The sequence below is a fragment of the Rana temporaria genome, chromosome 1, assembly GCF_905171775.1.
Source record: "Rana temporaria chromosome 1, aRanTem1.1, whole genome shotgun sequence".
Taxonomy (NCBI): Eukaryota; Metazoa; Chordata; class Amphibia; order Anura; family Ranidae; genus Rana; species Rana temporaria.
The window spans coordinates 24,293,060-24,306,626 of NC_053489.1; the positions used below are offsets into that span (position 1 = coordinate 24,293,060).

The 13,567-nt window shown below is 46.6% G+C and overlaps 1 protein-coding gene across 4 annotated transcripts in view; it reads right to left on the reverse strand.

Annotated features, from left to right (window-relative positions):
* Nucleotides 1-13,567, reverse strand: part of UNC13B (unc-13 homolog B) — a 580,491-nt gene that overhangs the window by 90,583 nt on the left and 476,341 nt on the right. For all 4 annotated transcript variants that reach the window (XM_040336017.1, XM_040336018.1, XM_040336016.1 and 1 more), the window contains 2 exons: nucleotides 8,452-8,541; nucleotides 765-899 (listed from right to left, as the gene is read on the reverse strand). In XM_040336017.1, the coding sequence (XP_040191951.1) occupies nucleotides 765-899; nucleotides 8,452-8,541 (225 nt within the window). The remainder of the gene's footprint in view (nucleotides 1-764; nucleotides 900-8,451; nucleotides 8,542-13,567) is intronic.

Sequence of the window (13,567 nt, forward strand, 5' to 3'; positions counted from 1 at the left end):
ACCAATGCTAAAGGTTATTATGGAGCCAACACAGACCAGGGATAAAACAGCTATGGACGGGATAAAACGGCTATGGACGGGATAAAACGGCTATGGACGGGATAAAACGGCTATGGACGGGATAAAACAGCTATGGACGGGATAAAACAGCTATGGACGGGATAAAACAGCTATGGACGGGATAAAACAGCTATGGACGGGATAAAACAGCTATGGACGGGATAAAACAGCTATGGACGGGATAAAACGGCTATGGACGGGATAAAACGGCTATGGACGGGATAAAACGGCTATGGACGGGATAAAACGGCTATGGACGGGATAAAACGGCTATGGACGGGATAAAACGGCTATGGACGGGATAAAACGGCTATGGACGGGATAAAACGGCTATGGACTGGATAAAACGGCTATGGACGGATAAAATGGCTATGGACGGGATAAAACGGCTATGGACGGGATAAAACGGCTATGGACGGGATAAAACGGCTATGGACGGGATAAAACGGCTATGGACGGGATAAAACAGCTATGGACGGGATAAAACAGCTATGGACGGGATAAAACAGCTATGGACGGGATAAAACAGCTATGGACGGGATAAAACAGCTATGGACGGGATAAAACGGCTATGGACGGGATAAAACAGCTATGGACGGGATAAAACAGCTATGGACGGGATAAAATGGCTATGGACGGGATAAAATGGCTATGGACGGGAGGCGGAGGAGGACAAAGCAGGGTTTCCATACAGAGATACGTACCGGGTCGGCCTGGTACTCTCGGCTGTACAGCTCATGGCAGTTGTTGAAGATATACTCATAGGTGGAGTTCAGGCAGGCCTTGACGCAGTCTCTGACCACCTGGCTGGCACGCGGGGGGCTCTGTAGTTCTTGTACCTGTCCAGGAAGACACAGAGGATCTGAGGACTGCATGCGGAGGACATCACAGCTTATACATCAGTCATCCAACCACAGGAGACAGGGGCTCACATACACGGGATGGACACGGACTTTATATATCTCAGCACACACAGTCAATAAGCAAAGTAAAGTAAAGTGCACCTGTCATAAAGCATGATATTTTCCATGTTAGGTGCAGCATCCTAAGAAATAGGGCGGTGTAACTTTAAAGGGGTTGTAAAGGTAATTTTTTTTTCCTAAATATCTTCCTTTACCTTAGTGCAGTCCTCCTTCACTTACCTCATCCTTCCATTTTGCTTTTAAATGTCCTTATTTCTTCTGAGAAATCCTCACTTCCTGTTCTTCTGTCTGTAACTCCACACAGTAATGCAAGGCTTTCTCCCTGGTGTGGAGAAAGCCTCTGGAGGGGGGAGGGGAAAATCGTGGGTGCTCGTTATACGCCGATCCGCTGTCTCTGAGCGCCGCCGCCGACATATACCGAGCGCAGTACACTCAGCTATGCTCGGCCGCGCTCGGCTCCGCTCGCGGTCACGCCCTGTCCCGCCTCCTAGCCTTTATGCGAGATGAGCCGAGCGTGGGCGAGCATAGCCGAGTGTACTGCGCTCGGTATATGTCGGCGGCGGTGCTCAGAGAGAGCACGGGAGAAGCTGGGAGGACGCCGCAGACGGACGCCGGGCAAGACACCGACAAACTGTAAGTAATTCATTTTTTTCCCCAGGAATTTCCCTTCTAGAGTATGGGTGCGCGCTATAGGAAAATAAATACGATACTTCAGATATATCTCCCAGGAAATATATAAAGACTCTTCTTGGTTTATTTGAGTCTGAACTACACATGTTAATGGAAAGAGCTGATCACATTGGCCTTTGCACAATGGGGGAGACGGGTAGTCTGCTACTGGTGGCCTCCTGCTATTGTGTGAAGGTGTCCTGTGTTTGTACTTATGATAATGTGTATTGTAGTTTGTGAGCTAGGAGACGACCGCTGAGTCACCAAGGCTGGGCAAATGACTACCGTATAAAAAAAGGGCTGAAAAACCCAGCTTGTACTCGAGTATAAGCTGAGTTTTTCAGTCCTTTTTTTAAGGCTGAAAATACCCCCCCACCCCCGGCATATACTCGAGTCAGTGTACCGGAAATTATTGAGAGGCTGCGGGCGTCCAAAAATCGCGGCCTCCTCCTGGTACCTTCCGTGATAGGCGTTTCTCAGCAGACACAGTTCCGCCAATCACAAACGTTCTCTTATCCTCGGACTCAGTTTCCCAGCAGACACTGTGTTCAGTGTTCCACCAATCACGGACGTCTTCTCATCCTCGGACAAGAGGAGGTCCGTGATTGGTGGAACACTGAACACAGTGTCTTCTGGGAAACTGAGTCCCAGGATGAAAAAACGTCCATGATAGGCGGAACTGTGTCTGCTGAGAAACGCCCATCAAGGAAAGGACCAGGAGGAGACCGCAACTTTAAAAAAAATTAATGGATGCCCGCAGCCTGTCAATTTTGGGTACACTGACTCAGGCACAGTGAGGCTGCAATGGGCAAAGTGAGGCTGGCACAGTGATGTTGGCACAGTGAGGCTGCAATGGGAACAGTGAGGTTGCAATGGGCACAGTTTGATGTTCAAATAGGCATTGTTGACCCTCTTTTCCGCTTACAGTAGCTGCCGCATTCTCACCCTAGGCTTATACTCGAGTCAATACGTTTTCCCAGTTTTTTTGTGGTAAAATTATGTACCTCTGCTTATATTTCGGGTATATACGGTAGGTAATTAGCTCATGTTAATTTATGCTTCTGGTTACAGTTTGTATTGTTAGGATAATATGATCAGGAGGGGGAAAGCTACTTTTCAAGTGTATAAAAAGCCTGTATCCTTGTCCAATAAAACATTCCACGTTCCTACAAGCTAGTGTTGGCTAGTGTTGTACGTTTGGCTAGAATATCTAATCTCTGCTGTTCAGACTGGAGTGGGCTGTATACTCAAGCGGAGTGCGACGGGGTCCCGTGACAACACCTAATCGTTATACTTTACTGTAACAATCACACTCTATACTGTCTGTACATTACTCCAGTACCTTTCTGTAGGCTGTGCAGTATGTTACATGCTGTGCTGCACATTACATTCTCAATACTGCTATCACTACAGTCCTGTCATATAGAAGTTATTTGGAATGCCACCCGCACTTCTAAGAAATGGAGTCACAGACACCAATCAGCTATCAGCACCAGGCTGAATGTGACGCAGGGTTTGACAAATTTGCTTGGAATCTAGGAGCCAGCTAAAAAAGTTAGGAGCCAGAAAACGCACCCCGTCCCGACGAGCTTGCGCGCAGAAGCGAACACATACGTGAGCAGCACCCGCATATGTAACTGGTGTTCAAACCACACATGTGAGGTATTGCCGCGATTGTTAGAGCGAGAGCAATAATTCTAGCTCTAGACCTCCTCTGTAACTCAAAACATGCAACCTGTAGATTTTTTTAAACGTCGCCTATGAAGATTTTAAAGGGTAAACGTTTGTCGGCATTCCACGAGCGGACGCAATTTTGAAGCGTGACATGTTGGGTATGAATTTACTTGGCGTAACATTATCTTTTACAATATTAAAAAAAATGGGGATAACTTTACTGTTGTCTTATTTTTTTATTAAAAAAAGTGTAATTTTTTCCCAAAAAAGTGCGCTTGTAAGACCGCTGCGCAAATACGGCGTGACAGAAAGTAATGCAACGATCGCCATTTTATTCTCTAGGGTGTTAGGATAAAATATATATATAATGTTTGGGGGTTCTAATTAGAGGGAAGAAGATGGCATTGAAAAATAGTGAAAATTTACATTAGAATTGCTGTTTAACTTGTAATGCTTAACTTGTAATACCAACGGCCACCACCAGATGGCGCCAGCTTACACATCTGGTGGTAATAACTTGTAATAGCAACGGCTCACCACCAGATGGCGCCAGCTCAGGGCCCGGGATTTTTCGAGCCCTGATGTGACGTATAGCTCAGGGTGGTAATATCTGTGATAGGAGGTTGGGGTACACAAGACTTTTCAACCACTTGCCGACCAGCCGTCATACTGCGGCAGGTCGACGCGATCCCGTGAACCGTGATAGTTGTACGTCAGCTCCTTTAAGCGGGATAGCAGGCGCATGCGCCCACTGCACTACGGGGGGGGGGGCGATGCGCTAGGCCAACGGTCGCAATCACCGCTGGCCACGCGCGATCGCAGTCATGAAAGCCATAACAGGAATTGTGGTGGAGGTAAATAAAATGAATATTTTTGTGTTATGTTTACTTTCCTCCTGAGCTACTCAAATGTTACATATGTATGTGTGAAAATATGTTACAATGCTGCTAGTTTCCTTAAAAAGACATTATAGGGTTAAAATCTTGGCCAGGATTTAAAGGGGTTTTCCACCCATTTTTTAAGTTTATTAAAAGTCAGCAGCTACAAAAAGTGTAGCTGCTGGCTTTTAATAAACAGACACTTACCTGCTCCACGTTCCAGCGACGCGCCGGCCGGGGCTCCACTCCTCGCCCCCCCTCTCCGGCCGGCGTCTTCATTGTCACTGTGGGCACCCGGCCGTGACAGCTTTCGGCTTCACGGCCGGGCACCTACTGCGCATGCGCGCGCGGCCCGTCGCTGCACTGTTTGATTGGACAGGCGATCGCCTGGGACCTGTCACGTGTCCTAGGCGATCGCCTACAGGGAGGGGCTGCCAAAAGGCGATATGACGTATCGCCTTTGCAGCCCCTCAGCGGAAGAAGGAAGTGGGACAGGAAGTCACCTTCTCCTGAAGCCCCCACTCCCCCCCCAAAAAAATTGCATGTAAGGGGGCGAGGAGTGGGTTAAGCGGAGGTCACTTTTTAGGGTGGAACTCCTCTTTAAGAGTGAAAAACAGATGTCTTCAAACCCCTCCTAAACAGCTGTTATCCCTCCCTTGTACGCACTCCTAAACTCCCTCCTTCCAGCCCATCCCATCGAGTGAAGAAGATGGCCCCCAAAAGACTTTGAAACATGTGCCACGATGCCAAAAACAGACGTCACAGGGGCGTGTAATAAGGGACTATATATGGACCAAGCCAATGAAATGTGTTCACGTGTATGATGTCATGTTGTTGTTAAAAGGAGCCACACAGGCTCCAGCTCTCTCTTGAAGTTGAACGCTGGAAGGTGAAGATGTAGATTTTTTCATTGTGGTCTGCATGTTTCACTATTATGATTTGGGTCAAACGGCAGAAATGGGTTTCGCCCTGAGAATTGTGTCAGGGGTCATCATTATCAGAATGTGTGTGTGTAAACACACAAATCCCTGTTCTAAGAGGAGAGGCAGATCGTGAGTTCCTACAAGCTAGGAACAACGATCTGTCATCTCCTCTAGTCAGTCCCACCCCCCCCTAAAGTTAGAACACACGCCTAGGGAACACATTTAATCGCCCCCTAGTGTTAACCCCTTCCCTGCTAGTGACATTTACACACTAATCAGTGCATTTTTATAGCACCGATCGCTGTATAATTGTCAATGGTCCCAAAAATGTGTCAAAAGTGTCCGATGTGTCCGTGCTAATGTCGCAGTCCCGATAAAAATCGCAGATCGCCGCCATTACTAGTAAAAAAATAATAATAATAAAAATGCCATAAATCTTTTCCCTATTTTGTAGACGCTATAACTTCAGTGCAAACCAATCGATAAACACTTAGAGAGATTTTTTTTTACCAAAAATATGTAGAAAAATACGTATCGGCCTAAACTGAGGAAATTTTTTTTTTATATATATATTTTTGGGGATATTATAGCAAAAAGTAAAAAATATAGCTTTTTTCTAAATTAGCGCTCTTTTTTTGTTTATAGCGCAAAAAAATAAAAACCTCAGAGGTGATCAAATACCACCAAAAGAAAGCTCTATTTGTGGGGAAAAAAGGACGCCAATTTAGTTTGGGTACAGCGTCGCACGACCGCGTAATTGTCAGTTAAAATGACGCAGTGTCGAATCGCAAAAAATGGACAGGTCATTGAGCAGCCAAATCTTCCGGGGCTGAAGTGGTTAAAATCCCAGAAAGCGGCATGTGTGTTAGTCTTGACAAATCTCCTTTTCTGTACTACAGGGTGGGCTACACCGGGAGCTGCTCAGCTAGTAAAGGTACTATTAACCCTGTGATTGCCTGCACACTGATCAGACCTCAATGGCAGCCTAAGATGAATCCGACTTGTGATTCAATAATCTTCACTAATCCGTTATCTTCATTGCTCCAGAGGCGCCCTCCATCCCAGAAAACAAAGGCGCCCTCTTTGAAGGTCCCGGGTGCCGTCTCTCTCTCCGGCACACGGCTGACACATTCGGCGGCGTCACACAAAAGGGAATGAGCAGCTCCTGTGCGTCTCACGCTGTGCTCTCAACCCGGAGCTGACAGCTGCAATCGTCTCACTTCACAAGAACCGAGCCGACTCCTCTAATGGGACGAAACGCGGCCGGCGGCCATAAAGCTGAACTCCGGGCACGCCACTAAAATACATATCAAAGGATTTGTATTGCTGCCCACCCACACAGCTCTGCCACGCAGCACAGGTGCGTTTTTTTCTCTGCTGCATTTCAGTAACACTTCCAGATGTAAACCCGCCCCCAGCCCCCACCAGCCTGTGACTGGACAATGAAAGGAGAAGTAGCAGACTGATGAGCTGCTTTCTTTGTCACTCTGCTCTCTCCTCCTATCAGTTTACACATGAGCACGATAGCCTGGCGCCTGATGCCGTTTTCCTATCACCCAGTCTAAGCTCTGCTGTACAGGGACTGCAAGAGGCTGATACCAAAGAAAAATCACATATCTAATTCTGTACTTAAAGCGGAGTTCCACCAAATTTTTTTTTTTTTTAAAGTCAGCAGCTACAAATACTGCAGCTGCTGACTTTTAATATAAGGACACTTACCTGTCCAGGGCGCCCGCAATGTCGGCACCCAAAGCCGATCTGTCCCTCGGCTCTCCGATGCTGCTGCCGCCATCTTCAGTAAGGGAATAAGGAAGTGAAGCCTTGCGGTTTCACTTCCTGGTTCCCTACTGCGCATGCGCGATCCCACTGGTCCCTGCTGTCTTCTGGGACCTGTGTGTCTGGATCTTGACCATGCATGCGGAAAAAGACACACAGGGAAAACTCTACAGCTGCAGATCTTCATATAACACACTACGTGTACCCAATGGTAACAGATCTTCATATAAGGTGTACCCAATGGTAACAGACCTTCATATAACGTGTACCCAATGGTAACAGACCTTCATATAACGTGTACCCAATGGTAACAGATCTTCATATAACGTGTACCCAATGGTAACATCATATAACGTGTACCCAATGGTAACAGACCTTCATATAACGTGTACCCAATGGTAACATCATATAACGTGTACCCAATGGTAACAGACCTTCATATAACGTGTACCCAATGGTAACATCATATAACGTGTACCCAATGGTAACAGACCTTCATATAACGTGTACCCAATGGTAACATCATATAACGTGTACCCAATGGTAACAGACCTTCATATAACGTGTACCCAATGGTAACATCATATAACGTGTACCCAATGGTAACAGACCTTCATATAACGTGTACCCAATGGTAACAGACCTTCATAACACGTATACCCAATGGTAACAGATCTTCATATAACGTGTACTCAATGGTAACAGACCTTCATATAACGTGTACCCAATGGTAACAGACCTTCATATAACGTGTACCCAATGGTAACATCATATAACGTGTACCCAATGGTAACAGACCTTCATATAACGTGTACCCAATGGTAACATCATATAACGTGTACCCAATGGTAACAGACCTTCATATAACGTGTACCCAATGGTAACAGACCTTCATATAACGTGTACCCAATGGTAACATCATATAACGTGTACCCAATGGTAACAGACCTTCATATAACGTGTACCCAATGGTAACAGACCTTCATATAACGTGTACCCAATGGTAAAAGACCTTCATATAACGTGTACCCAATGGTAACAGACCTTCATATAACGTGTACCCAATGGTAACAGACCTTCATATAACGTGTACCCAATGGTAAAAGACCTTCATATAACGTGTACCCAATGGTAACAGACCTTCATATAACGTGCACCCAATGGTAACAGACCTTCATATAACGTGCACCCAATGGTAACAGACCTTCATATAACGTGTACCCAATGGTAACAGACCTTCATATAACGTGCACCCAATGGTAACAGACCTTCATATAACGTGTACCCAATGGTAACAGACCTTCATATAACGTGTACCCAATGGTAACAGACCTTCATATAACGTGTACCCAATGGTAACAGACCTTCATATAACGTGTACCCAATGGTAACAGATCTTCATATAACGTGTACCCAATGGTAACAGACCTTCATATAACGTGTACCCAATGGTAACAGACCTTCATATAACGTGTACCCAATGGTAACAGACCTTCATATAACGTGTCACCAATGGTAACAGCTCTCTAAATACGGCACATGTCTTACCTTCATTCGGAAGAACGTGATGCTGGTCAATAAATCCACAGTGGACTTCAGATCCTGGAGCCTGTCGGGGCTACTGGCAGGAAAATTGTTCTGCAAAACAATCAATAATAATGAGACTCGATATGCCAAGTTATCAGCACAACACAATGCAGACTAAACATTCATTAAATTGAATGGGAAAGTAAAGATAGGAGACGTGCGCGACAGAAAAACATGTTTAGTTTTGGATTTGGTCATTAAATTAATCATTTTGTTTTGTCACATTATGCTAGAATGGTTCTTTTTCCGAATATGTTTCAAATATTCGTTATTTTAAAAAACGATTTAAAATACGATTTAATTCTTAATTAGAATTTTAGAAGAAGGCAATATTCATTCTATTTTATTATATTCCTTTTTCTATTCTTTTGCATTCTGTTTTATTCTTTTATTTTCTATTCTGTGTTTTATTCTATTTTTTTTATTCTGTTCTATTTTTTCATTTTTTTTTACAAAACAAGTTTTATTAATTTTACATCTTGGTGAGCATCTCATACATATTGAACAGTACAAACATCTTCTAAACCATCCCTGTTCTAAACAAAGACAATCCTAAGTCGTTGTGTAACAGGAGAGTAGTCTCTTCACGAGACAGCAGCTAAAAACATCATCAGTATTCTTTTCTTTTTTTATTATTACATACGTGGAAACATATAACATTTTGACTTGAGGTTGAAGGTCGGTTTAGCAGACTATGGGTCTTTAACTTAAGAGATTTACAACAATCTAACCCAAGAGAGGAGAGCTTTATTTGCTCGGGAAACATCATGAAGATAGAAAAGGAAGAGGATCGTGGAGGGGGAGGTGGGAGGTACAGTAGCAGGAATTACATTTTCTCCCATCAAGGGTAGGGCGCTTATACTTTTATTTTTGGAGGTGTTCGTTGTGATGGTGTAATCGTGGTCTTGTATCCATTTTGGCCTCTGTTGTCCATTCTATTTTTTCTATTCTATTATTACCTATTCTGTTCTATCCTTTTATTTATTCTTGTTCAATGTTTTTATTAAATAAAAAGCAGTGACGGCCCCCCCCCCCCCTCACCTACCCAGGCAGACGGGCTAGGGGCTCCGGCAGGTAGCACGCTCCAGGGGCAGGCTTCGGTGGGATGCAGGCTCCAGCTGCAGTGGGCTCTTGTGTGGCTCCTCCCTTCTTCTCCTAGGCGTCCAATAGGATTACCTGTCCTTTCAGCCAATCGGCTGACGGGTATCAGACCCGATTCCCGATTGGCCCGGGAGGAGGATCAGTGTTGCAACTGCGAATATTTATTGGTTGTTGTAACACACCTGGGTGGGCTCCAGACGCAATGCTCTATGCCGCAAGCCTACCCTATTTTGAAGCCTATTAGGCCTCGTACACACGACGGGACATGTCCGTCGGGACAGGTCAGCGGACCGTTTTCATCGGACATGTCCGCTGGCGGATTTTGGTCTGATGGCTGTACACACCATCAGACCAAATTTCCCGCGGACAGCGAACGCGTTGACGTGGCCGCGCCGTCGCCGCGATGATGACGCGGCGACGTGCGCGACTCTGGAAGGTCAATGCTTCCACGCATGCGTCGAATCACTTCGACGCATGCGAGGGCTTTCGGCGGAGCGGACATGTCCGGTGAGTCATACAGACGACCGAACATGTCCGACGGACAGGCTTCCAGCGGACATGTTTCTTAGCATGCTAAGAAACATTTGTCCGCTGGAAACCTGTCCGGTCGCCGTACAGACGACCGAACATGTCCGCGGACCAGTTTCAGCAGACATGTTCGGTCGTGTGTACGAGGCCTGAGAGCCTCTGGCTCTAATCAGTGCTTAAAAAAAAAAAAGCCACACCCTGCGTCCATCCCCGCCATACATGTACGTGGCTCTTTAAGCCTAGCCGTGGGGTCGCGCGCGCTCCCGCGACCCGGTCCGAAGCTCCGTGACCACGGCCGCAGGACTCGCGGACCCGATCGCCGCTGGAGTCCCACGATCGGTCTCCGGAGCTGAAGAACAGGGAGAGCTGTATGTAAGCACACCTTCCCCGTTCTTCCCTGTGGCGGCGTCATCGATCGTGTCACGAGTTGTAGATATAGTAATTTTTAGCAGGGGTTCCCCGAGACTGGAAAGTTGTTTCAAGGGTTCCTCTGTATTGAAATGGTTGGGAAAAACTGGCCTAGGCACATGTAAGCAGCACGGGAGAGAAAATCGACAATGCTCATTTTCAACTCCACCTTGGTTTCCTCTAGAGCAGGGGTCTCTAAACTTTCTAAGCAAAGGGCCAGTTTGCAGTCCTTCAGCTTTTAGGGGGGCTGGACTGTGGTCAGTGGGAGTAGAAAATGCCCCAGCATCAGCGCCCGATCATTGGTTTTATTGGGAGTAATAATGCCCCATGGTTTATATCAATTGGAAGAATAGAGTTCCATTGATGGTGTCAGCAGGGGAAATGGTGCTCCATCATTGGTATCGGTTGGTGGGATAATGACCCAAGGGCAAGGTAGAGGCAAGGAAAGGGCCAAATCCGACCTCCGGGCTGCAGTTTTGAGAACTCTGCTCTAGAGGTTGCTAAAGACACCTTGAGATTTAGTTGAGTAACCTGAGCCTGCAAACCTATAGGACCATTGCCCAGGGCCAGCCCTACTATGGGTCCCAGTAGGTTCATTGAACCCAGGCAGCACTTTGAGAGGGGCAGCAAACTGAACCACAGCCACCTCTCCTCTTCTATTTACCCAGCAAATTGATGACTGAGATTTCTTTGCAGCAGTTTTGTGTTTCACGATAAGCGACAACTGCCCACTGCCCGCTCCGTTTTCCCATATACTACCCTAACATGCAAGTACAGGTCCCCTTTGAAAAGACTCCCTGTGCATTAATAATACATTTCCTTTTTTTTGGCCATTTCTACTAGAAACATTTTTCCACTTTCAGAAAAAGTAACAAACTTCAGCAAACATTTACATAACCCAAATACCGAACCAAGAGCGGCAGAGGGCTCTTCTTGGGAGACGTACAGATGTCCCCGGGCCTACGTCGCGGCAGTTTCACACTTTGCTATGCTGAATATTTACAAATCTGAGTTTTGACTTGCAGCAATGTGCCAGCGCAGTACTGCGACAGAAGAATTCTATTCCTGAAAAAAGACGCTCAAGTCACAAATATCGCAACCTACTTATAAAATCCTTTTTTTATTGAAATAACCCATTCTTGCTTCTGCCAGTGTCCCCCAAGATGGAGACACCATCTAAGCTCACTGTACTTCCTTTGTGACGTATCCTTGCCTCAGGGACGGCCCATCTATTAGGGGCGCACAGGTGCCACCCCCTCTCTCCAGTCACCCCCTCTATGTAGAATGAATAGATTTATGCATTGCATGAATCTATCCATGGCCACAGCAGCCACCCCTATTCAGGCATCCGGCCCCTTTTAGGATGCCCGGCACCTGAATTACATCGGCTCTAATAGACTTAAAAAAAAGGTGGACACGGAGAGCAGAGCAATGCGCTCAGAGGCCACCCAGGAGTGTTAGAAAAGCAAATTAATATTTGCTTTTCATCACTGAACCGCCTCCCTGTCAATCAGGTAGCGCGGGCCCGATACCCATCACCTGATTGGCTGAAAGGACAGGCGCTGCTATCGGATGCCTAGCAGGAAGAAGAGAGACATGGAGGACACAGCTCGCTGAACCACTGACCAACCACCAAGTGCCGGCCAGACAGCGGGCAGGAGTCACAGCGGACGCCATTGATGGGCACAGTGGCCGCCATTGATGAATGAATGAATGACTTGTATAGCGCAACGCATGCGAACTGAATCGCCTCTGGGCGCTTTTTCCAGCCAGTATCTGCTTGGCTGGTGCGGTCATTTTTACCCCGTAGGATCATGACACGCTAGGGACACACAGTCATACACACATATGTATATATATACTGGGCCAATTTGGATGAGATCCAATTTACCTACCAGCATGTCTTTGGAGTGTGGCAGGAAACCGGAGTACCCGGAGGAAACCCACGCAGACACAGGGAGAACATGCAAACTCCAGGCAGATGGTGTCGTGGTCGGGATTCGAACCAGTGAACCTTTTGCTGCTAGGCGAAAGTGCTACTCACTGCACCACTGTGCTGCCAATAAAGTCACAGTGATGGGCACAGTGGCCGCCATTGATGGGCACAGTGGCCGCCATTGATGGGCACAGTGGCCGCCATTGATGGGCACAGTGGCCGCCATTGATGGGCACAGTGGCCGCCATTGATGGGCACAGTGGCTGCCATTGATGGGCACAGTGGCCCATCAAATTGTGGCTGCAATTGGTTGGCACAGTGAGGTTGCAATTGGTGTTTTTTTTTCAGCATTTTTCCAGTTTGCGCCCCCCCCAAATTTTGAGCACCAGCCTCCACTGCCTTGCTTCCTCCTACCGAGCTGATTTGCTTATACCTGCCCTCCCCCAGTGATGGAAATATGAAAGTGCTTCATTTGGACTACCAAGAGTAGCACACACTGCCTTGTTTACATCCAACCAGAAACCACAGCTTGTGTACAGGAATATCTAGTGAAAGGGGACCAAAAATGGCTGCAGCGTGGTACACCCATTCTACATCATGTATTAACAGTGGAGGTGGCACAGTTCTGGCTCCTTGGCCTGGGTGCCGGACGACCCTGTCCCGGTACTAAGCAGACCCCCCCGTTGTAAACTGCATGGCTACTGAACCGGCACAACTCGCCAGTATGTCACAGGCGACCCTAAAAAAAATGGACTTGCCAGTAGGTAATACTCCATGTATAATGTGGGGTGTTGCTGCCGAGACCAATGCAAGATCCAATTTTTGAGGGAGTACCACACTGGGCAAACATCAGGCTCTGTAAAATTACAATGTTACAGCAGGGGGCCAGCAATTACTTGCAGATATTCTGAAACATTACACTCAGCCTTCTAAAAAAAAAAAAAAAAAAAAAGGGGGTTATGTAAAATCAGCTTGAGCTATTGAAATATGTAAGCAACTGGCTCCCCCTCCCAACAGTGGAGCTAAGAAGAGCCTGGAAAGAGTGGCACAGAGCCAAGAGCACCATCTAGTGGCTGCATATGTAAAAAAAGAAAAAAAACAACA